The sequence below is a fragment of the Rhinoderma darwinii genome, chromosome 1 (assembly GCF_050947455.1).
Source record: "Rhinoderma darwinii isolate aRhiDar2 chromosome 1, aRhiDar2.hap1, whole genome shotgun sequence".
Classification (NCBI taxonomy): domain Eukaryota; kingdom Metazoa; phylum Chordata; class Amphibia; order Anura; family Rhinodermatidae; genus Rhinoderma; species Rhinoderma darwinii.
Genome location: NC_134687.1, coordinates 598,083,445 through 598,111,048, shown reverse-complemented (window position 1 = coordinate 598,111,048; position 27,604 = coordinate 598,083,445). Strand labels below are relative to the sequence as shown.

At 43.0% G+C, this 27,604-nt stretch overlaps 1 protein-coding gene across 1 annotated transcript in view; it reads right to left on the bottom strand.

Annotated features, from left to right (window-relative positions):
• PIK3C3 (phosphatidylinositol 3-kinase catalytic subunit type 3) overlaps positions 1–27,604 on the bottom strand; it is a 153,115-nt gene that overhangs the window by 39,210 nt on the left and 86,301 nt on the right. The window contains exon 23 of the mRNA XM_075840599.1: positions 18,190–18,280. Within this exon, the coding sequence (XP_075696714.1) occupies positions 18,190–18,280 (91 nt within the window). The remainder of the gene's footprint in view (positions 1–18,189; positions 18,281–27,604) is intronic.

Sequence of the window (27,604 nt, the reverse complement as noted above, 5' to 3'; positions counted from 1 at the left end):
TCGTCAGTTCACTTTCAGCTTTTCTGTGCAGCTGGGACAGGATCATGAGAGGGTGGATATTTTAATGGCAGCTTTATTGTACTGCTGAAGGCCTAAAAAAGGACAGGAGAGCAATACTATACACACAGATACGGCTCTGTATGCAGGTCCCATGTCACCCCCTCAAATACTTTGGTCCCTTTCTACACGAAAGCGATTCATGGTGAAATCCAATCCCCTGTGGGACTAATCACCTCTACATAGACATCAGAATGCTGGAAGGCACCAGTATTGAGTCAGTATTAAGCCAATGGACAGCAGATAGGATAGCACAATGAGAACCATCACAGTAGAAGCCTCTCCATTGGTAGACTACAAGCCCTGGGAAAATAATATGTATTGTGCTGACAGAGCCGGAGGTGGCAGCTATGGAAAATAATATTTCCCCCTGACGGCTTTCCTCCATTACCTGAATTATTTCTGCTTAAATGGAATCGGTCACCAACATTTCACCTACAGAACTCTACTCACCCCTCGCTGGCCGTTACTGTCAAAAGTTCATTGCCATTACCCCCTCTTCTAAACTCCAAAGCCGACAGTAAATAACAGTCTGCAAACATTTCATGCCTTTTATGGTAATAATCGTTAGTTCGTCTTCTTATGCCCGCCCACCGCCGAAAACTGGCCTGCCCTGAATGCCAAAATCTCGTCAGAGATCGCGCGCATGCGCCTGTCATGTATGGTCCGACACCTTTTCCTGCTTCGTCTGGGCCTCAAATCTAGTTACTGCGCATGCGCCGCTGTGGTGTCCCGTTGTGCACACGCACCATGATAGGACATTGATGCGCATGCGCAGGATTTCGTGAGTGCTGGGGGGAAGCTAGTAGCAATCAATCAAAAGTAAGGAGACGTTAACTCGGAAAGGCTTAAACAATGGAGATATGACTCTTATGCTTATTAGTATACTAATAGAATACTAAAGCTACAGAGCCGACTTAGAAGATAGGTAACATAAAAAAGATTTTTCACCCACTACCACCAGGTATTGCTGGTTTAATAGGTGAAATGCTGGTGACAGGCTCCCTTTAAAGAGAAAGTAATATGGATTATATTAGGGATTTCTAGTATATTAGGGATTTCTAGTACAGCATCCCTATGGATGCTGTACCACAGGTGAAACTCCGTACACCCAGGTTATATTTCGCTGAACATTTTCTCTAAAGCTGAATAGGAATCCTCACTGCTTGTCAATCACTGGTGTAAGGCACAGGTGGTCATATTAAATCTGTGCCACACTAAACCCTTCATTACTTTACTGAGCACCCGCACTTCTGTGCTTTGTATCATCTCTATCGCCATAACTAGACTGCAGAGAGGTATAAAAATAAGTTGTAGGAATGACGCTCAACAGTGACCTTGTGTTCTACAATATTCTGCACTTCACAAGTACATTGCAGCTGGTTACTAAATTAGTTTGCTAATTAATGTGCTTTTTCCTCTTCACCTCTCTTTATATTGATTTTAAGAACATTTCAGTCAATTCCTTCCCCTTTTTAATTCAAAACATTATCCTTCGTGGCTGAAATCACACATGCCGTCTTTGTGGCAATTTTTTTGTGCCAAAGACAGGAGTAGATTAAAAAAGAAGGAAAATAATAAAGGAAAAACTTATATTTTTATATTTCTCCTCTCTAATGTATCCACTCGTGTTAGTCTAAGAAAAAAATAATAATAATCAAAAACTGCAACGAAAAAAGCATGTGTTAGTCCAGCCTTATAGGATTTTTACTTTTCTACATAGGGGGCAGTATTTTAGAAGTTATATTCTTGTACATAGGAGCAGTATTATAGTAGTTCTATTCTTGTACATAAGGAGCAGTATTATAGTAGTTATATTCTTGTACATAGGAGCAGTATTATAGTAGTTATATTCTTGCATATAGGAAGCAGTATTATAGTAGTTATATTCTTGTACATAGGGGGCACTATTATAGTTATTATATTCTTGTACATAGGAGCAGTATTATAGCAGTTATATTCTTGTACATAGGGGCAGTATTATAGTAGTTATATTCTTGTACATAGGAGCAGTATTATAGTAGTTATATTCTTGCATATAGGAAGCAGTATTATAGTAGTTATATTCTTGCATATAGAGGGTAATATTATAGCAGTTATATTCTTGTATATAGGGGGCAGTATTATAGTAGTTATATTCTTGTATATAGGAGGCAGTATTATAGTAGTTATATTCTTGAACATAGGAGGCAGTATTATAGTAGTTATATTCTTGTACATAGGAGGCAGTATTATAGTAGTTATATTCTTGTACATAGAGGGCAGTATTATAGTAGTTATATTCTTGTACATAGAGGGCAGTATTATAGTAGTTATATTCTTGTACATAGGAGGCAGTATTATAGTAGTTATATTCTTGTACATAGGAGGCAGTATTATAATATTTATATTCTTGTACATAGAGGCAGTATTATGGTAGTTATATTCTTGTACATAGAGGGCAGTATTATAGTAGTTATATTCTTGTACATAGAGGCAGTATTATAGTAGTTATATTCTTTTACATAGGGGCAGTATTATAGCAGTTCAATTCTTGTACATAGGAGGCAGTATTATAGTAGTTATATTCTTGTACATAGGGGGGCAGTATTATAGTAATTATATTCTTGTACATAGGAGGCAGTATTATAGTAGTTATATTCTTGTACATAGAGGCAGTATTATAGTAGTTATATTCTTGTACATAGGAGACAGTATTATAGTAGTTATATTCTTGTACATAGGGGGCAGTATTATAGTAGTTATATTCTTGTACATAGGGGCAGTATTCTAGTAGTTATATTCTTGTACATAGGAAGCAGTATTATAGTAGTTAAATTCTTGTACATAGGAGGCAGTATTATAGTAGTTATATTCTTGTACATAGGGGGGCAGTATTATAGTAGTTATATTCTTGTACATAGGGGGGCAGTATTATAGTAGTTATATTCTTGTACATAGGGGCAGTATTATAGTAATTATATTCTTGTACATAGGAGCAGTATTATAGTAATTATATTATAGTACATAGGGAGCAGTATTATAGAAGTTATATTCTTGTACATAGGGAGCAGTATTATTAGGGTATGTGCACACAATAACGTCAATTACGGCTGAAATTACGGAGCTGTTTTCAGGAGAAAACAGCTCCTGAATTTCAGACGTAATTGCTCGTACTCGCGTTTTGCGAGGCGTCCATTACGGACGTAAATTTGAGATGTTCTTCATTGAAGTCAATGAAAAACGGCTCAAATTACGTCCCAAGAAGTGTCCTGCACTTCTTTGACGAGGCTATTATTTTACGCGCCGTCTTTTGACAGCGAAGCGTAAAATTACAGGTCGTCGGCACAGTACATCGGCAAACCCATTGAAATGAATGGGAAGATGTTTGCCGACATATTGGAGCCGTGTTTTCAGGCGTAATTCGAGGCGTAAAATGCCTAGTTTACGCCTGAAAATAGGTCGTGTGAACCCAGCCTAATAGTTATATTCTTGTACATAGAGGGCAGTATTACAGACATTATATTATTGTACATAGGGGGCAGTATTATAGTAGTTATATTCTTGTACATAGGGGGCAGTCTTATAGTAGTTATATTCTTGTACATATGGGGCAGTATTTTTGTAGTTATATATTCTTGTCCATGGGGTAGACAATGAAAGGACAGGTCATCAATATAAATGCCCGGAGAACCCCTTTCTAGTATCAGTTTTCAGGAAAACCTGGGAAGCAACCTATAGGATTGTTCTTTAAATATTCGCCTAACTTTCCTACAAACCCTAATAAACTGGATATTTATACAAGCAATATAGGCAAAACAGGATTTATGTATCGACACAAAACCAGCACTACTGGATTAGACTATGGGAAAGTAGAGTGATAGCAGTAGTAAAGGCCATACAGGTAGTCACCAAGCTTTCCTATAAACAGATAAAGAGTTAAAGGGGTATTTCCATCTCAGACATTTATGGCATAGGCACATGATATCAAATATTTAAACTGTGTGACCTGTACTGAAATAAAATACCAACGGGGTCTCCACCAGCTCCTTTCAATCAATGAATATATTTTCCAACAAATTGTATCCCAGCAAAATTTCTGTATTTTCTAAACATTTATTGATTCTCTTCAACCTTCCGTTCATTAACGTACAAAAGTCATAGACTAAAGTCATACATTTTCAATAATAAGCGTGATCACGATATGTATGCATTCACTTATCTTTTTACCTGGTGCCTAAGAGCCAAGGTAATTACTGAGGCATATATTATTTAAAGGGGTATTCCTATCTCGGACATTTATGACAAATCCTGTGGATGTCCCACCTCTTGTACCTGCACTTACCTCTAGCAGGCCCCCTGACCACTCCCCACCCAACCTTCTGCCAGTGTTGCTGAGTTCCGGACACTAATTTACGAGGTGGCTGGGTTTTCCGTAAATGGCTGAGAGCTTCTTGCTACGCTGTTTTTGGAACTCTCATAAAAGTGAATGTAAGTTATGGAATCAGCGTATCTCGGTTTCCGAGACTCGGGAGGTACAGAAATAGCGTAGCTCGCTGTGCTACGCTGTTATCGGAACTCCTATTAACTTTTATAGGAGTTTCCGAAACAGAGTAGCAAAGTGCACTCAGCTGTTCCCGGAGCCCAGTGACAGAAGGTAGGACTTGGGTCAGGGGGCCCCGTTCTAGAGTTAGGTGTGGATCTCAGAGGTGGGACCTGCATCTGTCGGACACTTATGGCATATCCTGATATAGAGATAGGAACACCCCTTTAATTAATATCTAAAAATAATATATGCCTCAGTAAGTACCATGGCTCTTAGGCCAGGTAAGCTGGAAACTGATCAATTAAATTTCTAACAACTTAAGAAAATAGAACAACCCAAGTACTGTGATTTTTTATATTTTTTTATGAGAAATGCTTACATTTTACTTCTGCTTTGCATATAAAGGCAACATCATCGCAGCACAAATGACTATTGACAGGAGCCAGACACCCGCCATAAATTCATTTTACCGGTCAATCCAAATAGATCTTTAGCTAATTTGAGTTTCTTGAAATATCTATAGATTTCTTGTTTAAAGCTTACACAAAAAAAAAAAAAATCAATGCCGGAGCTCCAAGCAGCGACTTAATAGTAATAGTATTATCTTGTTAAATGACTCTGAACGCGCGCGTCACTCAATTTGAAAGAGAGGGGGAGGGGAGGTCTTGTTTTCTTTTTATCATTTCAGTAAAGCAATTACAATATCACAAAAATCCCATCACAAACATAAAAAATGACATATTGCTAAAACTAATAGCACAGCGATGATGCAGCGGAGGAACAGTTCATGCCGCTATTGATACGCCATATTTCATATGGAGCATATGGCGAGTCAGTGAACCGCGGTCTAGAAGAAGACGGTCATATCACTCAAGACATTGGTATTGATGGTCATTAAGTAATACCAAAGACTACACAAAGGTCAGGGGTTCACCGGAAACATAAAATACGATCACGCGCCATTCTCTGCAGTATTGCGTGCTCTTTGTGATCAATGTCATTATGTAATAGATCACTTATTAATCGGATTTTCTTTTACATGACCCTTAAGTGGACTGATTTTTCTTGTACAAATAAGTAATGTTTATATCATGGCTTGGTTATAATCAATATGTTAAAAGAGAACTACACGAAATATTTGTGATCCTGCGAGTTAAGGTTGATCTTCTGCTCTATGTCCCTATGACAACACTACCGATCCCTGCATTTTGGCAGTTCGGTGCTATCATAGGTGCACTAGGCTTTGTAGCAACTAATTAGTCTTTCATTTTTCTAGCACAGGTAAGAAAATAAAAAACGAGACTTCATTATGAAGGACAAGCTGCCCTATGATAACCCGAATATGCAAGAGAAATTGGGCCAGAAGTGTTGTCATAGTTACACAGACAGACACAGGCTACAATCTCAGAATGTTTGGGAGGCTTCATGAAAATAGGAGTCCCCGAAGTCTCATGGAAGAGTAGTTTATTTTCTCACAGGGAGGCCTCCAGGGATCATCCATGCAACTACCTCCTGCCGTAAAGAGTATGTAGCAGGGGCAGTCAGAGGAGGTTGTGCTGCTAGGTGCTGGTGACTGTGGTTGTTGGAGTGTCGGGTGCTGGGGTCCGGTACTCATAGTCTTAGTCATTATACCACACATAAAGACATAAATGTCCATGTTTTTCTGTACAGTTGACGAGCCAGGAAGGTGGGGGACGATGGGGTTTCTGGTATTTTACGCATTACTCTACGGAGAAAGCTATGCTATTCCCCATAAGGCTCTATGGATGATGGTATTCTCAAGTGATGAGCAAAACAAATCATTTACTGTAGGCCATTCCATTCAGTGCAAACAGTAAATGCTATCTCATCTGTAGGGAGGACACATCCGCAGATATAAGAAGCAACAAGGGTCAGAATGCACATACTTCGCCTGCAGCAAACATGCATGTAACTGCTGTGATATTTGTACAGCGGGGAGATTGGCGGGAATGCCTCTTGTTCTAAGGTCATTTGACAAGGCCATTAAGTTTTAGGGTATGTTCACACGGCAGCGTCCAATACGGCTGAAATTACGGCGCTGTTTTCAGGCGAAAACAGCTCCTGATTTTCAGACGTAATTGTTCGTACTCGCGTTTTTCGAGGCGTCAATTACGGACGTAATTGGAGCTGTTTTTCAATGGAGTCAATGAAAAACGGCTCCAATTAGGTCTCAAGAAGTGACATGCACTTTTTTGACGCGCGCGTCTTTTTACGCGCCGTCTTTTGACAGCGGCACGTACAAAAATAGCCTGTGTGCACAGAACATTGTAACCCCATTGATTTCAATGGGCAGATGTTTGCCGGCGGTTTGGAGCCGTATTTTCGGACGTAATACGAGGCGTAAAACGCCCGAATTACGTCCGTAAATATGGCGTGTGAACATACCCTTAAAAATAGCACCTGATGAGAAGAACAGGACAGGGAGGGAACAATGAGGGCATTCTAGCTCCCATTAGTGGTTTAATTACTCGTATTATATATTCATAATGGAAATCAGCACTCCATTCACTGACTTTCTGCTGGTCTTCTACTTATAAGCAGCATCAAGGCAAAGCAGCAGTATAAAGCATGGGGGACAGAAGCGTGTTTCAGGCTACCTCGGGCTGACTATACCTTGCGGCATGGTGCGTGCCCAATTAGTACAAGGCAATGGCGCATCCAAGAAAGATGGAGGAGACTGGTACTGATGTATAACAGCCAGGTGGATGTCAATCAAGCATGGAGAGGTGGGTTTGGAGGCAGGACTATGTGACTCTTCAGGATAGCGGCACCGACCCATTAACCTTTAGTGAGTAATTAGCATAGAGTGTGCGCCGTTTTAAAAGTTGATTTTATACATTTTGCTGCATCTGAAGAAAACATACAAGGGAATGTATGGAAATATTGTCGGGTGATGTATTACCGCATGGTGGCGAGTAAAGGGGTTAAAACTACCTGACCGGTTCCCATTAAATATACAATGAATTGAAAACAATTATATCTGCCCTGCAATTATGTTATTAGAAATACATCCTACATATATAATTACAGCTCCAGAACCAAGCTCTGAAATATGTACAGTACCAGAACGAAGCTAATACAAATATACAGGACCAAGCTCAATACATATATACAGCACCAGAACCAAGCTCAGTACATAAATACTACACCAGAACCTAGCTCAGTACGTAAATACAGCACCAGAACAAAGCTCAGTACATAAATACTACACCAGAACAAAGCTCAGTACATAAATACAGCACCAGAACCAAGCTCAGTACATAAATACAGCACCAGAACAAAGCTCAGTACATATATACAGAACTAGAATCAAGCTCAGTACATAAATACAGCACCAGAACAAAGCTCAGTGCATAAATACAGTACGAGAATCAAGCTCAGTACATGAATACAGTACCAGAACCAAGCTCAGTACATAAATATAGCACCAGCACAAATATTGCTCAATTTAGTGAAACCCCTGCCATATAGGTTTGTATGGCGTAAAACGACAGTTCCCACTATGGCCCGAACAATGGTAAGGATATGCTGGGAGTTGTGGTTTCACAAAAAAAAAAATCATTCCACGCATCATCTCGCTGCAGATCATACCGTGATAAACTTTTACATTAAGTGACTCACAGGTGACATCTCAGATTCTAGTTGTTCTTTTTCTCTTCTCCATCCAGTGATGACTTCTCCCGGCCACAGCCCATTTCTGCAGTATGCCGCTTAAATGTCTTAAGCTTCTTACTTTTCATAAATTTCTGCACCTATAAACGAAGATAAGATTCTCATGGTGCCACACTACTCCCCTAAATAGAATAGTGCCATATACTGCACCTCTAATTATAATAGTGCCTTGCATTGTGTCCCTTGTTATAATAGTACCATACACTGTATCCCCCCAACACACACACACACACACACACACACACACACACACACACACACACACACACACACACACACACACACACACACAGTGCCCCCTGTAGATAGAGCCACTTGTAGACAGTGTCCCCCTTATAGAGCACCCTGTAGATAGTGCCCAACATAGAGCGCCCTGTAGACATTGTCCACATAGAGCCCCCTGTACACAGTGCCCCACAAAGCCCCCCTGTACACAGTGCCCCACACAAAGCCCCTTGTACACAGTGCACCACATAAAGCCACCTGTACACCGTGCCCCACATATATAGTGCCCCTATAGAGCTTCCTGTAGATAGGTAGCATAGAGAGAGTGAGTCAGACACGCTGCTCATACAAGTCTATGAAGAGAGGAGGGGGGTATCAGGGGGAGGAAGCAGGAGCAGAATGAGGAAGACACAGGCCGCTGGTTAGATTTTTTTTGTCATCCTAGTGCTGGATTCTTAGCTACACTTCTCATTACTGCTGTATCATTTCCTCCATGATGCTGCAGCCTCTATATATGTGATAGATAGAAGAGGAGAATCCTGCTCTTCTATTTCTATGTGTGCAGGGTATAGAAGACATGATAGCAGTTAGGTTCTGCTCACTAGCTCAGAAACAAACCGAGAACTACAGCTAGAGCCTGCAGAGGGGGAAGCTGCTAAATAATTCAGAATACAAGTCATATAATGGCGAGAATTAGTGCTATTCCTCATATACACATGTATGAGAGCTTAGTCTGAAAAGTCACCTGAAAAGTTAGGAACGCTATAAGATTTCCCTTCACTGGCAGTAAAGGGCCTAGGCCAACCCCTTAAAAACAACCCAATAGTATCATCCCTCCTCCTCCAAACTTTGAAGTTGGCACAATACAGTCAGGCAGGAAACGTTTTCCTGGAATTTATGAAACCCAGACTCATAGATCAGACTGCCAGATAGAGAAGTGTGATTCATTACTCCACAGAACACGTTTCGACTGCTCCAGAGTCTTGCTATACCAAAGCATTACTGACGGTCAGTGTAAATAAGGTTGTGCCTCTGTCCTAAAAGGCAGATAGTCATTGCAGGCCTAGGGGGGCTTATATTCAGAGGCAGCAATCCTATACCCACGGCTATATCTTTCTCAATTGTATCAACATCCCAGCCGTGAACAGGACTGTTCACGGGTGAGATGTTGATACAATTGCATCCAGTCTAGGCAATGCTCTGAGAAATAAATACATCAGCAACTGCTGCACACAACTCTGGTAGTTTGCTACAATGTATCAGTCTGAAGTACAGACTGTTTAGCTCACAGAGCATTGCCTAGAGCAGGGGTATTCAACTACTTTTAGTAAAGGTCAGATTACCTGGGTCTACACTCAGATGAAGGTCCGAGATAAACACCAAGACGTTATCTTGTTAACGTTTCGCAAACTGTGCAGAACCATTTCAATCACGATGTATAATTATTTTTTAGTGGGGAAGCCCAGACCAGAACTCTTAATTTAGACCAAACCCCAAAATTAGCCCAAAATAAGACGTCAGACCCCTAAACTCTTGCAGATCCCAGATCAGAACCCTAAACCAAACCCCTAAACTTAATTCCGACCCCAGAACCCTAAACTAAGTCCAGACTCATAACGTTAATCAGACCCCAGATCAGGCCCGTAAACTCATTCAGACCCCAGATCAGTACCCTAATATCATTCAGACCCCAGATGAGAACCCTAAACTCATTCAGATCCCAAACCAAACCCCTAAACTTAGTTCCGATCTTAGACCAGACCCATAAGATAAATCAGACCCCAGTTCAGCCCGCTAAACTCATTCAGACACCAGATGAGAACCATAAACTCATTCAGACCCCAGACCAGACCCCTAAGAATAATCAGACCCCCTAAACAAATCCATACTTATCACTTCCGAGTCCCGAATCCACTTCACTTCCTGGCAGGACTGCACACAACCTTGTGTGCCGGACCCCAGAAGTAGTTATGGTCCTGGCGGCAGACCTGTAGTCATAGATGCATTGGAAAAGACACCGCACCCTTCCAGTGTATCTATGACGGCAGGTCTGTGGGGTCCAGACAGCTGGAGTCCTGGTCCAGATCCAGACCGTGTTCTTCCAGCTGTAAACCGCTGGCCTAGAGCAAGTTGCAAAGAACAAAATTGAACAGAACTGGGAATAAAGATGTATTCACATTTGCATCAGAGGATCCTACGCAGTACATTCAGTTTACTTTGATGGGAGGAATAGCTGTTCATGAAGACCAGTCAGACCAGTGAAATTGCAGATTATCAGGTTCTGGAGTAAAGGAAAAGAGCATGGAGTCCGGCATATGTGCAGGTATTCAGATGTAATCTCGCTAGTCTTGTGCAGATCGGAGTCATAACTTTGCTGCCCATAAATCTTCACTCATTTACACCTCAACTTCAGAGCGACTGCTACGCTGTGTTCCTGTCAAGAGCTGGAGCAGTCTGTATGTGCAGTTAGCAGGTGCGGAAGATCTGAGGTGTCTGATATTCAGCACATTCATTCTATTACTTATGAGTAATGTGCACAGTGGAGATTATTCCAGGAATAGTGTCAGAAACGTACACTCCACTTCATATAGAAGATGCAATTATAATAGATCATCCACTCATGTAGATAAAGCTCAAGGCAGTTTCCGGGACTTAAACATTGATGGCCTATCCTACGTTTGATCGGTGGGGGTCCCAGCCTATATACCCCCACCAATCAGCACAATTTAGGGGCAATGGTGCTTCTCTGAGTGCCCCGTTCCCTTAATTGTGTGCACAGATACAGAAACCTCCTCTGTATAGACTGGTACTGAAACCCAGTGCTATTGCTGTGCTTGTGTAAACAAGGGGACACGGCACCACAGCCTTCATTATGGTGAGCGGTGTAGGTCCCAGGGGTCAATATTTAAAACATACCTCCAACCCTAAGGTGTTGTCCACACGCAGCGAAAGTGCTGCATATTTTCTGTCTGGAATTGCGGACGTAAAATACGCAGTAGAATACAGTAGCAACAAAGCGGGTGAGAGCCAACAAATCTCATCCACACGCTGCATACAATTTCCAAATAGAAATTGACCTGCGGTGCGTATTTTTTGTACCGCAGCACGTCAATTCCTGCCGCGGAAAGTGGACTGAATTGCTGCGATTTTCAGAGATGTCCCAGCATTGAGAAATTACGCAGCAAAATCTGCACCATTTTCTGCAGTCAAAAACTCAGGAAATGGTGCGGTTCTTCCGCAGCGGAAATCCTACTTTATGCAGAATTGCTGCAGAAATTTTGTTACGTGTGGACAAGCCCTAATGCAGAGTTATGAGCCGCCAACAGCACGGACTTTACACAGGGGAGCCATATCAGAGCTGGAGAAGAAACAAAGATGGCAAAAACCCCATAAATGGCACATACACAGGCACACACAGCATGCACAAGAGCCTCTACATTGTTCTTTAATAATAAAAAAGAATTGCTGGAGTGATTCTTAAGGTCCCAGAAAACCTATTAAACCCTTGTAATGAACAAGGGTAAAATGAACAACAAATATTAACCATTATGGCTCCCAATGGGGGTGATCACCCAGCTTTTCTAGACTCCTGAATGACTGTGCCTAGTAATGCATCAATCCCTCTGCTCCAGTCGTGCTGCATACCAGGTAGACTTGACGTTCTGAGATGTAACGGTGGTAGTTATCATTGCCACCAATCTTATCTTTAGTTGCGTTTCTTATATCAAGCAATGTAATAAAAACGATGCATATGTTTGATTAAAGTGCGAAATGGAACGGAGAGAAATGTTCTACATTCGAGGATCAAGTGTTCTTCATAGTGCGATACAAGCGGTGTGGAGAAAACACGGCTCCTCGCGGTGGGATAAATATTTGGGAGATGTAATATTGGAGTGTAATGTTCTCTTTCCATCTTCCTAATGTCTGATGTTTCCCATTGTAATCCTGGGCACGGAGCGGCTCCTTACTAGGCTGTGTTCTTGATGACTGGATTTTATTCACAGCTATGTAAAGTGTCTACCCTGACTTCTAATAATCTGTTTACTGAAATGAAAGGCTTCTGCTCGGGCCCCTTTATTAATAGAGTCGTGAACTCTCTTTTCAAGTGTAGATTAAACACGGAGCTGCAGGAAGCCGGCTGCATGTGTGAGCGGCGGGCGCCGAGCAACCTAACAAGGCAACATTATAATAAGATACGTTCCCGGTCGCTGAGAAGAACCCTTCCAAAGGGGTTGTACCAAAATCAACAATTATCACCTATTTAACCCCTTTAGGACACAGCCTGTTTTGGCCTTGTGGACACAGCCTATTTTTTAAAATCTGACATGTGTCACTTTATGTGGTAATAACTCCGGAATGCTTTTACCTATCCAAGCGATTCTGAGATTGTTTTCTCGTGACATATTGTACTTTATGTTAGTGAAAAAATTTGGTCGATAAATTCAATATTTATTTGTGAAAAACTTCAAATTTTAGCAAAAATTTGCAAAAATTTGCATTTTTCTAAATTTAAATGTATTTGCTTGTGAAACAGATAGTAATACCACACAAAATAGTTACTAGTTAACATCCCCTATATGTCTACTTTATGTTTGCATCATTTTTTTTCACGTACTTTTATTTTTCTAGGACGTTACAAGGCTTAGAACTTTAGCAGCAATTTCTCATATTTTCAATAAAATTTCAAAAGGCTATTTTTTCAGGGACCAGTTCAGTTCTGAAGTGGCTTTGAGGGCCTTATATATTAGAAAGTCCCCATAAATCACCCCATTTTGAAAACTGCACCCCTCAAGGTATTCAAAACCACATTCAGAAAATATTTTAACCCTTTAGGCGTTTCACAGGAATTAAGGCAAAGTAGAGGTGAAATTTACAAATTTCATTTTTTTTGCCGAAATTCATTTGTAATAAAAAAAAATCTGTAACACAGAAGGTTTTACCAGGGAAACGCAACTCAATATTTATTGCCCAGATTCTGCAGATTTTAGAAATATCCAACATGTGGCCCTAGTGTCCTAATGGACTGAAACACAGGCCTCAGAAGCAAAGGAGCAGCTAGTGGATTTCGGGGCCTCCTTTTTTTAGGAATATATTTTAGGCACCATGTCAGGTTTGAGGCGGTCTTGTGGTACCTAAACAGCCGAAACCCCTCCAAAGTGACCCCATTTTGGAAACTACACCCCTCAAGGCATTTTTCTAGGGGTATAGATAGCATATTGACCCCACAGTTTTTTTGCAGAATTTAGTGGAATTAGTCTGTGAAGATGAAAATCACCTATTTTTCTGTGGAAACATAGAATTTTTTCATTTTTACAAGGAATAAAGGAGAAAAAGCACCCCAAAATTTGTAAAGCAATTTCTCCCGATTACGGCAATACCCCATATGTGGTCGTAAACTGATGTTTGGACCCACAGCAGGGCTCAGGAGGGAAGGAGCGCCTTTTGGATTTTGGAGCGCAGATTTTGCTGGATTGGTTTTCAGTGCCATGTCGGGTTTGCAACGCCCCGGAGGGACCAAAACAGTGTAAACCCCCCAAAAGTGACCCCATTTTGGAATCTACACCCCTCAAGGAATTTTTCTAGGGGTATAGTGAGATTTTGGCCCCTCAGGATCTTTTTTAGAGCTAAGGTGACCAAAAAACAGCGATTTTGGCGCTTTAAATTCTTTATTTATTACAGCGTTCACCGTGCGCAATAAATTACGTTTTAATTTATTCTGCCGGTCGGTACGATTATGGCGATACCATATGTGTATAGATTTTTTTACGTTTTGCAGCGTTTGCACAATAAAATTAAGTTTCTATAAAATAATTTATTTTCTGGGACACGCTATTTTGAGCCGTAACGTTTTTATTTTTTCGTCAAAAAAGCTGTGGGAGGTCTTGTTTTTTGCGGGACGGGTTGTAGTTTTTATTGGTACCATTTTGGGGTAAATGCGACTTTTTGATCACTTTTTATTCTATATCTTGGGAGGGGTGGTGACTAAAAAATAGCGATGCTGACAGTTTTCCGTTTATTTTGTTTGCGGCGTTCACCGTGCGGAAAAATTAACATTATAGTTTCATAGATTGGGTCGTTACGAACGCGGCGATACCAAATATGTGTACTTTTTTTTTAACGTTTTCATTTTTTCCCTATAATAAATGACTTATTATAGGAAAACAAAACCTTTTATTTTTACACTTTTATAAAAAAAATTTATTAACTTTTTTTTACTTTTTACACTTTATATTTTTGTTTATTAACTTTTCTTTTACTTTTTACACTTTCTTTTTTTGACCTGCAGCTCTGATCGCTGCTAGAATACATTACACTACCTAGGTAGTGTAATGTATTCCAACTGTCAGTGTGACGTCACAGTCACTCTGACAGTTGGTCTACGAGGATCAACAGAGGCTGATCCTCATAGGCTGACATACATGGCAGACCTGGGGGCCGTTGTCTGGCCCTCAGGTGCCATCACAAGCATCAGAAGCCCCCACGATTGCATGGGGGCTGCTGATGCGCTACAAACCCGCTACATGCGGAGATCGCAATCGAGCCCCGCATGTAACGGGTTAATTGCCGAAATCAGCGGCGATGAGCCGCTGATCGGCAACACTGGAGAGTGTCAGCTGTCGGGGACAGCTGATCTCCAAGTTCCCGATGCACACTGTCGCCGACAGTGTGCATCGGGAACGGCACAGTGACTTTCTGTCACTCTGACAGGAAGCCTATCAGGACCAGCCGAAGGTTGGTCCTGATGGGCTTCTGTCCATGGCAGACCCGGAAGCCATTGTTTGGCTTCCGTTTGCCATACTAACTATCGGCAGACCCCGCGATTTCGGACGGGGGTCTGCCGATATGTTAGAAACCCCTAAAATTCGGCGATTGCACCCGATCGCCGAATTTAAGGGGTTAATGCGCCGAAATCAGCGGCAAAGGACCGCTGGCCGGCAAGAGGGGAGTGTCAGCTGTCGGCGACAGCTGACCTCCTGGTTCCCGGTGCACACTGTCGCCGACAGTGTGCACCGGGATTAACTCAGTAACTGTACGTCCTCGTGCGGGAAGTAACTTCCCGCAACGACGTACAGTTACGTCCTGGTGCGGGTAGGGGTTAAAGGCTAGGTGATAATTGTTTGATCGCTGGGCACCCACAATTGGGACCACCATCGATCATGAAAATGGGGGTTTACAAACACCTTGTTCCTACTCACCGCTTCACCGCAGTGCAGAGGACATTGAGTGGAGCAGCGGACGAGCATGCACACTATCACTCTATTCAAAGCCTATGGGAATGACGGAAACAGCTGAGTCCCATAAACATTGAATGGAGCAGCGGGCACATGCTCGACCGCTGCTCCATTCAAGCTCTTTCTCACAGTGGGTGGTGCAGTGAAAAGGAACGGTTGTTTTGGGAGCCGCATTCTCAGGATCGAGTAACAGTGATCATACAATTATTAGCTATCTTGTGTCTAGATGACTATTGTTGAGCCTGGCACAACTCCTTTTAGGTCCCTGCTACGAGGTGATTTAAAGAGGCTCTGTCACCACATTATAAGTGCCCTATCTCCTACATAATGAGATCCGCGCTGTAATGGTGACAGCAGTGCTTTTTATTTAGAAAAACAATTTATTTTCATCATGTTATGACCTATTTTAGATTTATGCTAATGACTTTCTTAATGGACAACTGGGCGTGTTTTTACTTTTGACCAAGTGGGCGTTGTACAGAGGAGTGTATGACGCTGACCAATCAGCGTCATACACTTCTCTCCATTCATGTAATCAGCGCATAGGAATCCTGCTAGATCACTATGTGCTGTCTTATACTAACACATTAACGTTACTGAAGTGTTTAGACCGTGAATAGACATTCCTTCCAGCCAGGACGGGATGTCTATTCATAATCCCGACACTTCGGTAACGTTTGTGTGGTACTTACAGCAGAGCAAGCGTAATCTCGCAAGATCACGCTGTAAATGACAGGTTACAGCGAGATTACGCTTGCTGTGAGGTAAGTACCCCACAAACGTTACCGAAGTGTCGGAATTGTGAATAGGCATCGCGTCCTGGCTGGAAGGAATGTCTATTCACTGTCTAAACACTTCAGTAACGTTAATGTGGGTGTATGTGACAGCACATAGCGAACAAAGCAGGATCCCTATGCGCTGATTAGATGAATGTAGAGAAGTGTATGATGCGGATTGGTCACGGATTGGTCAGCGTCATACACTTCTCTTTACAACGCCCACTTGGTCAAAAGTAAAAACACGCCCAGTTGTCCATTAAGAAAGTTATTAGCATAAAGCTAAAATCGCTTGGTGAAAATAGATCGTTTTTCTAAATAAAAAGCACTGCTGTCACCTACATTACAGCGCCTGTGTCATTATGTAGGAGACAGGGCACTTATAATGTGGTGACAGAGCCTCTTTAAGCTGTACAATGATGGATGCAAGGGAGTCATATGATTCAACGTGCCCCCTTTTATTGCATTGTGCCTGTCCCATGTTCCACAATAGCTGCAGTAGTGCAGCCACATTGGTTTCAATGTACAATTAACCCTTTCGCGGTCAGGGGTTTTTGGACATTTTGCACCGAAGACAGGACAATTTTCACACTTTGAAAACCCCAATGATAAAATAAAAAAAATTCATACTAAACCCCGATACCCATATATTTTCTGAAAGTAGACACCTGGCACATTGTCAAAATGCCACGCAGCACTTCATGCACACTGACACCGTTATGTAATTTTGTGTCAAATTATAATTTCTCAGAAATAACAAATTCATGGTTAAAAGTCAGGGGAAGTGGGAGGGGCTACAGTATCTGACCTGCCGGTCCTGGCCTATTTAATCACCCACTGTGGAAGATTGTAACATACATAAGTAGTAACTGTACCAGTTTTCAGTCTTTAGATTTAAACAGGAATGTTTCTATTCACTGTGGGCAAAAAGAGATCTTTCAAATTCTGAGGAACTGAAATGCAAACTACGTCAGAAATTTGCAGAACTTTATATTATACATTCAAAAAAATAATTTAGATAAATATGGTAAAATTAATGAATTTCATCAGGATTCATAGAATATGCTGAAAATATTGCTAATTTATGCCAATTCAGAAAATTCATTGCAACTTCGCCATAATTATTATAATTTTTTTTTAAATCCTATTAAAAAAACTTAGAGGCTCTGTCACCACATTATAAGTGCCCGATCTCCTACATAAGGAGATAGGCGCTATAACGTAGGTGACAGTAATGACTGATTGGTCAGCGTCATACACTCCTCTGTACAACGCCCACTTGGTCTAAAGTAAAAACATGCCCACTTGGGCATTAAGCAACTCATACTGTTTACGAGGAGCGGCAACTCCGAAACAGTGATGTCTAAAGATGAGTGTGTCTGGTTTGGATAACAGGAGTCATGTTTTAAGGTTTTTTAAAGGCTCACTTACTTATAGGGTAGCCACCGATAGGAGAGGAACTTTTCTTCCTTCTAAAAAATAACTATTTTGCATATGTTTCCCAGGAAGCATTGCTCTAAAGATTCCCTACCAGCTGGATCCCCACAATGAGAATCAATACTTTTCGTTAGGTGTAGCAAACTTACACTTATAATAGTAAAAATAGTTGCTTTCAAGTGTGCAGACTTATACACCAAAAATAAATAATGAAAGGCACAGTAAGGAGTTGTGCTCGGTTTACCTTTTTAACGGTCTTGTCTGGCTCTAGCGCAATGTCTGGAATGTTGGCATCAACCATCAGGGAAAAAAGATTTAAGATCAAGTTGGAATACCTAAAAAGAAAAAAATCACACAAAAGAAAAAAAAGGTTAAAATAACGTATTAAGTGAAGCGACTATTTACAGTTTCAATGAAAAGTTTTCACCCCCCTTGACTTGAATGTTTCTTTCTGTAACATCATTAAACCAAATTAATAAAAAAATATATATATATATATATATATATTTCATGCAGGGTGTTGTCTTGTTTGTACAACCTTTAAAATATTAGAGTTACTCCTTATAGTAAGCGGTTCGCGTGCTAATGAGGGGTGTCCCATTGTTGGGACCTCCAGAAATTAGCAATAAAGAATTACATGATACTTATTAAAAAATACTGAACTCAGATGTGAAAAATTGACGTTTTTCACGTCCAAATCGCACCCTTGCGGGACCCGTTTTCACGGATCCCTCATAGACTTGAGTATATTGAGGGATCCGTGAAAACGGACAAAAATTAGGACATTACCTATTTATGACATGCCCTGTTTTTTTCACAGGCCCTTCACACGGTCTGTTAAAACAATGGCCACGTGAAGAACAACCCCATAGACATACATGCAGCCGTGTGACAGTCGTTCAAAAGACGGCCATTACATGGACGATATTTACTGTCGTCTGAATAAAGCCTAATGGACCGTTTCAAATCCACAATTTTGAAGGCTGGGACAAAAATAATTCCTCACCATTTTGGCAGAAAATCTGTATGTAAGAACGAATCCTCCCTCCACCCCAGACCTTCTACTAAATACAAGTGACACAAGTGACATCATAAGATCACTGGGGATCCAGAGGTGTGACCTTAGTTGGTAAGCAGTAGTCCGTATATATTCTGGTCACTGTTAAACTAACACTATGGCCAAAAAATATTCCTATTTCAATCATAGGTAAACAGTGTCTATGGGAAATTAAATGTTTAGAGGGAGAGTTCCCCATCAACTTGCCAATGGTAGCCTATTAAATGTTCTGACCCACTGCCAACCACAAAGTTAGAGCATTCTCATGGGTTGAGATGAGAGCATAACTCTCGCTTTTTCTACTACTAACAGAGAATCATCTTAAAGCAAATCTGTCTAATAAACACAGATAACACCTTTAATTACACATGGGGAAGTAGAAGAAAGCTGAAGACTGAAGTCATATGAAGGACAGACAGGGGCTCCCGGGAGATCTGCAGGTCACCAGGCAGAGGAGCTGCTAATTGTATCAAAGGAAAAGCAGAGATACAGTTTCCAAAAATTGTAGCCGATTGAATTACTCTGTTACTTATCTAGTAATGCCACTGTGATCAATAAAAAGTTCCCTCGAATGACACCAGAAGGTGCGATATCATATCAACCCACTACAACACTGAGATCCAATAACAGAGGACCATAAGAAAAAAGAAGCAGATATAAAGAAGGGAAGGATGAAGGAAGATATAGATATACAGGAACAAAGGAGGAAGATGTAGATATACGGGAGAGGAGGATGAAGGAAGATGAAAGAAATACAAGAGAGGAGGATGGAGAAAGATGTGGATATATGGGAGAGGAGGATGGGGAAGATGTAGATATATGGGAGAGGAGGATGGAGAAAGATGTGGATATATGGGAGAGGAGGATGGAGAAAGATGTGGATATATGGGAGAGGAGGATGGGGGAAGATGTAGATATATGGGAGAGGAGGATGGAGAAAGATGTGGATATATGGGAGAGGAGGATGGGGGAAGATGTAGATATACAGGAGGAGGATAGAGGAATATGTAGAAATACAGGATAGCAGGATGGAGAAAAATGTAGATATACAGGGGGGAGGAAAATAAAGGAGAAACTCTAAATAAAATTACAAAATATTTAAACATCAAAAAGAGTCTGGAAATTTGGACCCCCTCCACATTGGAGCCCAACATGATTCCCTCCCTTTATCTCTCTTCTGTTCCAGATTCCCACTGGGCCTGTATCAAAGCTTTTTCAAACTCAGAAACGCTAACTATAAACCAGACATGTCTGTAGAAAATACTGGACATTATGTGTTTTCAGTGTTTCCATGGCAATCTAAAGCTTCAGAGAATTTACCCAATCTCTACCTAATCTATTTTATTATAAAACTGTTTAAGGAACTTTGTGTCTGTCGCTCAACGCTTTTCTTCTCTTAAATGGCGACTGATCAAGATTCTAAGGAAGTACTAAGAAAAAGACAAATTTCCTCAAAGCTCACATAAAACTGTGTACAATAGGACATTTTTAAAGGACTAGTCCAGGCAAAACTTAAAAACCGGTCTGGAATATACAGTGCAAAAGTTTTAGGCAGTTGTGTGAAAACGCTGCAAAGTAAGAATGCTTTCAAAAATGGAAGTGTTAATAGTTTTTTTTAATCTATTAACAAAATACAAAGTGAATAAACAGAAGGGAAATCAAAATCAAAATCAATATTTGGTGTGACCACCCTTTGCCTTCAAAACAGCATCAATTCTTCTAGGTACACTTGCACAACCTCATGGATTTTGTAGGATTATTGTCAAGTGTATGATTAATTAATTATACCAAACAGGTGATAATGATCATCATTTTCATATGTAGATTAAAATACAGTCATTAACTGTAACATAAACAGAAGCTTATAACTGGATGAAAAACAGCCAAACTCTGCTACAAAGGTGAGGTTGTGGAAGACAGTTTTATTTCACAGGTCCACCATGGCAAGACTGAGCACAGCAACAAGACACAAGCTAATTATACTGCATGAGCAAGGTCTCTTCAGGCAAAATTTTGGATTGGGGTTCCAAGATGTACTGTTCAGGTTCTTTTGAAGAAGCACAAAGAAATGGGCAACGTTGAGGACTGTAGACGCAGGACTCGGCCAAGGAAACTTAGTGCAGCAGATCAAAGACACATCATGCTTACTTCCCTTCTTAATCAGATGTCCAGCAGTGCCATCAGCTTAGTACTGGCAGAAACCAGTGGGACCCAGGTACACCCATTTATTGTTTGGAGAAGTCTGGCCAGAAGTGGTCTTCATGGAAGAATTGCGGCCAAAAAGCAACACCTTCGACGTGGAAACAAGGCCATGCGACTCAACTATGCACAAAAACAAAGAGACTGGGGTGCAGAAAAATGTCAGTAGGTGCTCTGGACTGATGAGTAAAAATGTTAAAACTTGTCTGTAACAGAAGGAAGTTTGTTCGCTGAAGGGTTGGAGAGAGGTACAATAATGAGTGTCTGCAGGCAACAGTGAAGCACGGTGGAGGCTCCTTGCAAGTTTGGGGATGCAGTTCAGCAAATGGAGTTGGGGTTTTGGTTAAGATTATGCGGTTTTGAATGCAAATGGTGGTCACACCAAATATTAATTTGATTTAGATTGCTCTTCTATTCATTCACTTTGTATTTTGTTAATTACTAAAAAACGACCTATTAACACTTCTATTATTGAAAGCATTCTTACTTTGCAGCATATTTCCACAACTGCCTAAAACTTTTGCACAGTACTGTATTTTCTCTCCTTAATCCTCCTATCACCATGATTTTAATTGTAGAGATAGGCGCCATGGCTCGGGCCTCTCCAGGCACATCTCTCCTTGAAGCTCTTGGAAGCGGAATGACATGTACTAAAACCGCAGCAAATCCGAAGATGTCAATCAATCAGTCCAAACAGGTTACAATGCTTTTGTTTTGTTAGATGCAGTGCCGCGTTAGTCATTTGGCGCAACTCATGGTAACACAGAAATCCACTGGGATTTCACTATAAGTTTGTCTGCAGACGAAACGAGTCAAGAAAAACTCAGCTCTGCTGCATCTGTACAAACACTCAACTGTTGATGTCTCACTGAGCAGTCACAAGACCCTGGACATTATAATTCCAAAAAAGGATTCGACATCAGGCCATTGTAAGGAAGGAAGGTGTAGGGAGACGGACAAGTGAGCCCTAATCTACCCGCCACTCTGTCCCTGCCTACTTGCAACGACCCGCCCTAGGCGACGAGGTACAACTTGGCGGCGGTCCCTGCGCTCAGTAAGTGCACGACAAACACGACAAACATACAAGGAACACAAGCAAGGAAAAGGGGCCGTTGCCCACGGCAACACCGTGAGCAACCAGAGTGGTGAACGAGCCGAGTCAAGCCAGGAGTGTGCGAGGTACAAAACGAAAAGCAGAAGAGTAGTCGGTAAGCCAGGGTCGGTATGGAGCAGGATCAAAAATAGCAGGAGCTGTAGCTGGGCCAGGAACCACAAGGAAGGAAACAAAAGCAATAACAAGCACCGAGGGACAGGAAGTGCAGGCTTAAATAGACCGAGGGCGGGAGCTAGCTGAGTCTGGCCAGGTTACGATAGGCTCTCCCACTCCTAAGCCTGCCAGCCTGAATGGTGGAAGCAGGAGTCAGTCTCAGGGATGTATTCTCAGGTGCTGACTGATTAGTTCTGGGAGTTAACCCCGCAGTGCCTGGCAGATCCTTTACAGTACCCCCCCTTTTATGAGGGGCCACCGGACCCTTTCTAAGTGGACCTGGCTTACTGGGGAAACGCAGGTGGAACCTCCTGACCAATACCCCAGCGTGAACATCCCGGGCGGGTACCCAAGTCCTCTCCTCGGGCCCGTATCCTCTCCAATGGACCAGGTACTGGAGGGAGCCTTGGACCATCTTGCTGTCCACAATCCTGGCCACCTCGAATTCCACCCCCTCCGGGGTGAGGATGGGAACAGGAGGTCTCCTCGAGGGAGCCAAGGATGGGGAGCAGCGTTTGAGGAGGGAGGCATGAAACACGTCGTGTATCCGAAAAGACGGGGGTAACTCCAGCCGGAAGGAGACAGGATTGAGGACCTCAATGACCTTATACGGCCCAATAAACCGGGGAGCAAACTTCTTGGACGGAACCTTGAGACGCAAGTTCCTAGACGACAACCACACCAGATCCCCGACCATAAACAGGGGGTTAGCAGAACGTTTTTTATCAGCCTGAGTTTTTTGTACGCTCTGGGACACCTCTAGGTTTTTCTGAACCTGGGCCCAGACTGTGCACAGTTCCCGATGAACGACCTCTACCTCAGGATTGTTGGAACTACCAGGTGAAACGGAGGAGAACCGTGGATTAAACCCAAAATTACAAAAAAAAGGAGAGACCCCAGACGAGTTACTGACCCGGTTATTAAGGGAAAATTCGGCGAGGGGAATGAAAGAGACCCAATCAAATTGACAGTCAGAGACAAAACACCTTAAGTATTGTTCTAGAGACTGATTAGTCCTCTCCGTTTGGCCATTGGTTTCAGGATGGAAGGCAGAGGAGAAGGACAGATCAATCCCCAACTTCATACAGAAGGCTCTCCAAAACAATGAAACAAATTGTACCCCTCTGTCCGAAACAATATTGACAGGGACCCCATGGAGACGCAGGATGTGTTTGACAAACAAGGTAGCCAACGTTTTGGCGTTGGGTAGTTTCTTGAGGGGCACAAAGTGGCACATCTTACTGAAGCGGTCCACCACCACCCACACCACCGACTTGCCTTGGGATGGAGGCAAATCGGTGATAAAATCCATGGAGATATGTGTCCAAGGTCTCTGGGGAATGGGCAACGAACGCAGTAAGCCCGCTGGTCGGGACCTGGGAGTCTTGGACCTAGCACAAACCTCACAAGCGGCGACGTAGGCCTTAACGTCTTTAGGCAACCTAGGCCACCAATAATTTCTGGTAATGAGGTGTTTGGTACCCAGGATGCCTGGATGGCCAGATAGTGCGGAATCATGATTTTCCCTAAGTACCCTTAGCCGGAATTGCAGGGGAACAAACAGCTTGTTCTCAGGAAGGTTCCCGGGAGCTGCACCTTGATCAGCAGCAATTTCAGAGACTAAATCAGAATCGATAGAGGAAATGATTATACCTGGAGGCAAAATACAAGCAGGATCTTCCTCCGAAGGAGGGCTGGCCATGAAGCTACGCGACAGTGCATCAGCCTTAATATTTTTAGACCCAGCCCTATAGGTAACCAAAAAATTGAATCTGGTAAAAAATAACGCCCATCGAGCTTGTCTCGGGTTTAGCCTCCGGGCAGATTCTAGGAACACCAGATTCTTGTGGTCGGTAAGGACCGTTACCTGGTGCCTAGCCCCCTCCAGGAAGTGGCGCCACTCTTCAAATGCCCATTTAATGGCTAAGAGTTCGCGGTTGCCAATATCATAGTTACTTTCAGTTGGCGAAAACTTCCTGGAGAAGTAGGCACAGGGGCGGAGATGGGTGAGGGACCTGGTACCCTGGGACAAGACAGCCCCCACTCCCACCTCAGATGCGTCAACTTCCACGATAAATGGCTCCATTTGGTTGGGCTGAACCAGCACCGGGGCCGAGACAAAGCACTTCTTAAGGACCTCAAAAGCCTGGACAGCCTCAGGAGGCCAGTGGAGGAGATCAGCACCTTTGCGAGTGAGGTCCGTAAGGGGCTTAGCGATGACCGAGAAGTTAGCAATAAATCTCCTGTAATAATTAGCAAACCCCAAAAAACACTGTAACGCCTTCAGGGAGGCAGGTTGGACCCATTCCGCCACAGCCTGAACCTTGGCTGGGTCCATGCGGAATTCATGAGGAGTGAGGATTTGACCCAAAAATGGAATCTCCTGTACCCCAAACACACATTTTTCGGTTTTGGCAAACAGTTTATTTTCCCGAAGGACCTGGAGCACCTTCCTGACATGCTCCACGTGGGAGGACCAGTCCTTGGAAAACACCAGTATGTCATCAAGGTACACTACCAGAAAAATCCCAAGGTAATTTCTCAAAATCTCATTTATGAAATTCTGGAAGACCGCAGGGGCATTACACAACCCAAAGGGCATGACGAGGTATTCGAAATGGCCTTCGGGCGTGTTAAACGCAGTCTTCCACTCATCCCCCTCTTTGATGCGAATAAGGTTATACGCCCCCCGTAGATCCAATTTAGAAAACCATTGGGCCCCCTGAACCTGATTAAAGAGATCAGGAATCAAAGGAAGGGGATACTGGTTCCTTACCGTGACCTTATTCAGGCTACGGTAGTCAATGCATGGCCTAAGACCACCATCCTTCTTCCCCACGAAGAAGAAGCCAGCACCTACCGGAGAAGAAGAGGGACGAATGTAACCCTTGGCCAGGGATTCCTGGATATACACTCTCATAGCTTCACGTTCGGGACAAGAAAGATTAAATATCCTACCCTTAGGAAGCTTAGCTCCTGGTACCAATTCGATAGCGCAATCGTATTCTCTATGAGGAGGTAACACTTCGGAGGCCTCCCTAGAGAAAACATCAGCGAAGTCCTGAACAAACTCGGGTAGCGTATTCGCCTCCTTAGGGGGAGAAATAGAATTAACAGAAAAACATGACGTACAACATTCATTACCCCATTTGGTTAGCTCCCCAGTATTCCAGTCAAACGTAGGATTATGCAACTGCAACCAGGGAAGACCTAGCACCAAATCGTACGATAATCCCTGCATCAACAGTACAGAGCATTGCTCCAAATGCATGGAGCCAACAAGGAGTTCAAAAACAGGGGTATGCTGTGTAAAATAACCATTAGCAAGAGGAGTGGCGTCGATACCCACTACCGGGACAGGTTTAGGCAAATCAATAAGAGGCATAGCAAGGGACATAGCAAATTCCACAGACATGATATTAGTAGAGGACCCTGAATCCACGAAAGCACTGCCGGTAGCAGACCTACCACCAAAAGAGACCTGAAAGGGAAGCAAGATCTTAGTACGTTTCATATTTACGGGAAATACCTGTGCGCCCAAGTGACCTCCCCGATGATCACTTAGACGCGGAAGTTCTCTGGCTGCAACCTTACGCTTAGGACAGTTGTTCACTTGATGCTTGTCGTCCCCACAGTAGAAGCAGAGACCATTCTTCCTGCGGAATTCTCTACGTTGTTGGGGGGACACGGAGGCCCCGAGTTGCATAGGTATCTCTGAATCTTTCGGGGAGGAACGAAGCAACGGAGCTTCGGGAGGCATCATGGGGGAGTCGGAGGAGAAAACACATAAACGTTCACGTTGTCGTTCCCTGAGACGTCGGTCAAGTCGTATCGCTAAAGCCATAACCTGGTCTAGGGAGTCAGAAGAGGGATAGCTAACTAGCAGGTCTTTCAGGGCATTCGACAGACCCAACCTAAACTGGCACCTTAAGGCAGGGTCATTCCACCGAGAAGCTACGCACCACTTCCGAAAGTCAGAGCAATACTCCTCAACAGGTCTCTTACCCTGACTTAAGGTCACCAGCTGACTCTCGGCAAAGGCAGTCCTGTCAGTCTCGTCATAAATAAGTCCGAGAGCAGAAAAGAAACAATCAACGGAGGAAAGTTCAGGGGCGTCAGGAGCCAAGGAGAAGGCCCACTCTTGGGGCCCTTCCTGGAGCCGGGACATAATTATACCCACCCGCTGGCTCTCAGAACCTGAGGAATGAGGCTTTAAACGAAAGTAAAGCCTACAACTCTCCCGAAAGGAGAGAAAAGTCCTCCTGTCCCCTGAGAACCGGTCGGGCAACTTGAGGTGGGGTTCAAGAGGTGCGGTGCGGGGAACTACTAGGGTAGCATCAGGCTGGTTGACCCTCTGAGCCAGGGCCTGGACCTGTAGGGAGAGACCCTGCATTTGCTGAGCCAGGGTCTCACGGGGATCCATAGTGGTGTCAGGGACCAGGGGTAGACTAGGTATGGGCTTGTTATTATGTAACGGCAGGGGGTAGGGAGACGGACAAGTGAGCCCTAATCTACCCGCCACTCTGTCCCTGCCTACTTGCAACGACCCGCCCTAGGCGTAGAGGGACAACTGGGCGGCGGTCCCTGCGCTCAGTAAGTGCACGACAAACATACAAGGAACACAAGCAAGGAAAAGGGGCCGTTGCCCACGGCAACACCGTGAGCAACCAGAGTGGTGAACGAGCCGAGTCAAGCCAGGAGTGTGCGAGGTACAAAACGAAAAGCAGAAGAGTAGTCGGTAAGCCAGGGTCGGTATGGAGCAGGATCAAAAATAGCAGGAGCTGTAGCTGGGCCAGGAACCACAAGGAAGGAAACAAAAGCAATAACAAGCACCGAGGGACAGGAAGTGCAGGCTTAAATAGACCGAGGGCGGGAGCTAGCTGAGTCTGGCCAGGTTACGATAGGCTCTCCCACTCCTAAGCCTGCCAGCCTGAATGGTGGAAGCAGGAGTCAGTCTCAGGGATGTATTCTCAGGTGCTGACTGATTAGTTCTGGGAGTTAACCCCGCAGTGCCTGGCAGATCCTTTACAGAAGGATATTAATTATTAAGTTAATTAAAGTATGAAGTGTTATTAACTTTTATCTGTTGTATCATCTAGTATATTTAAAAGGGCAGGGATCTAATTATTTCCCCAC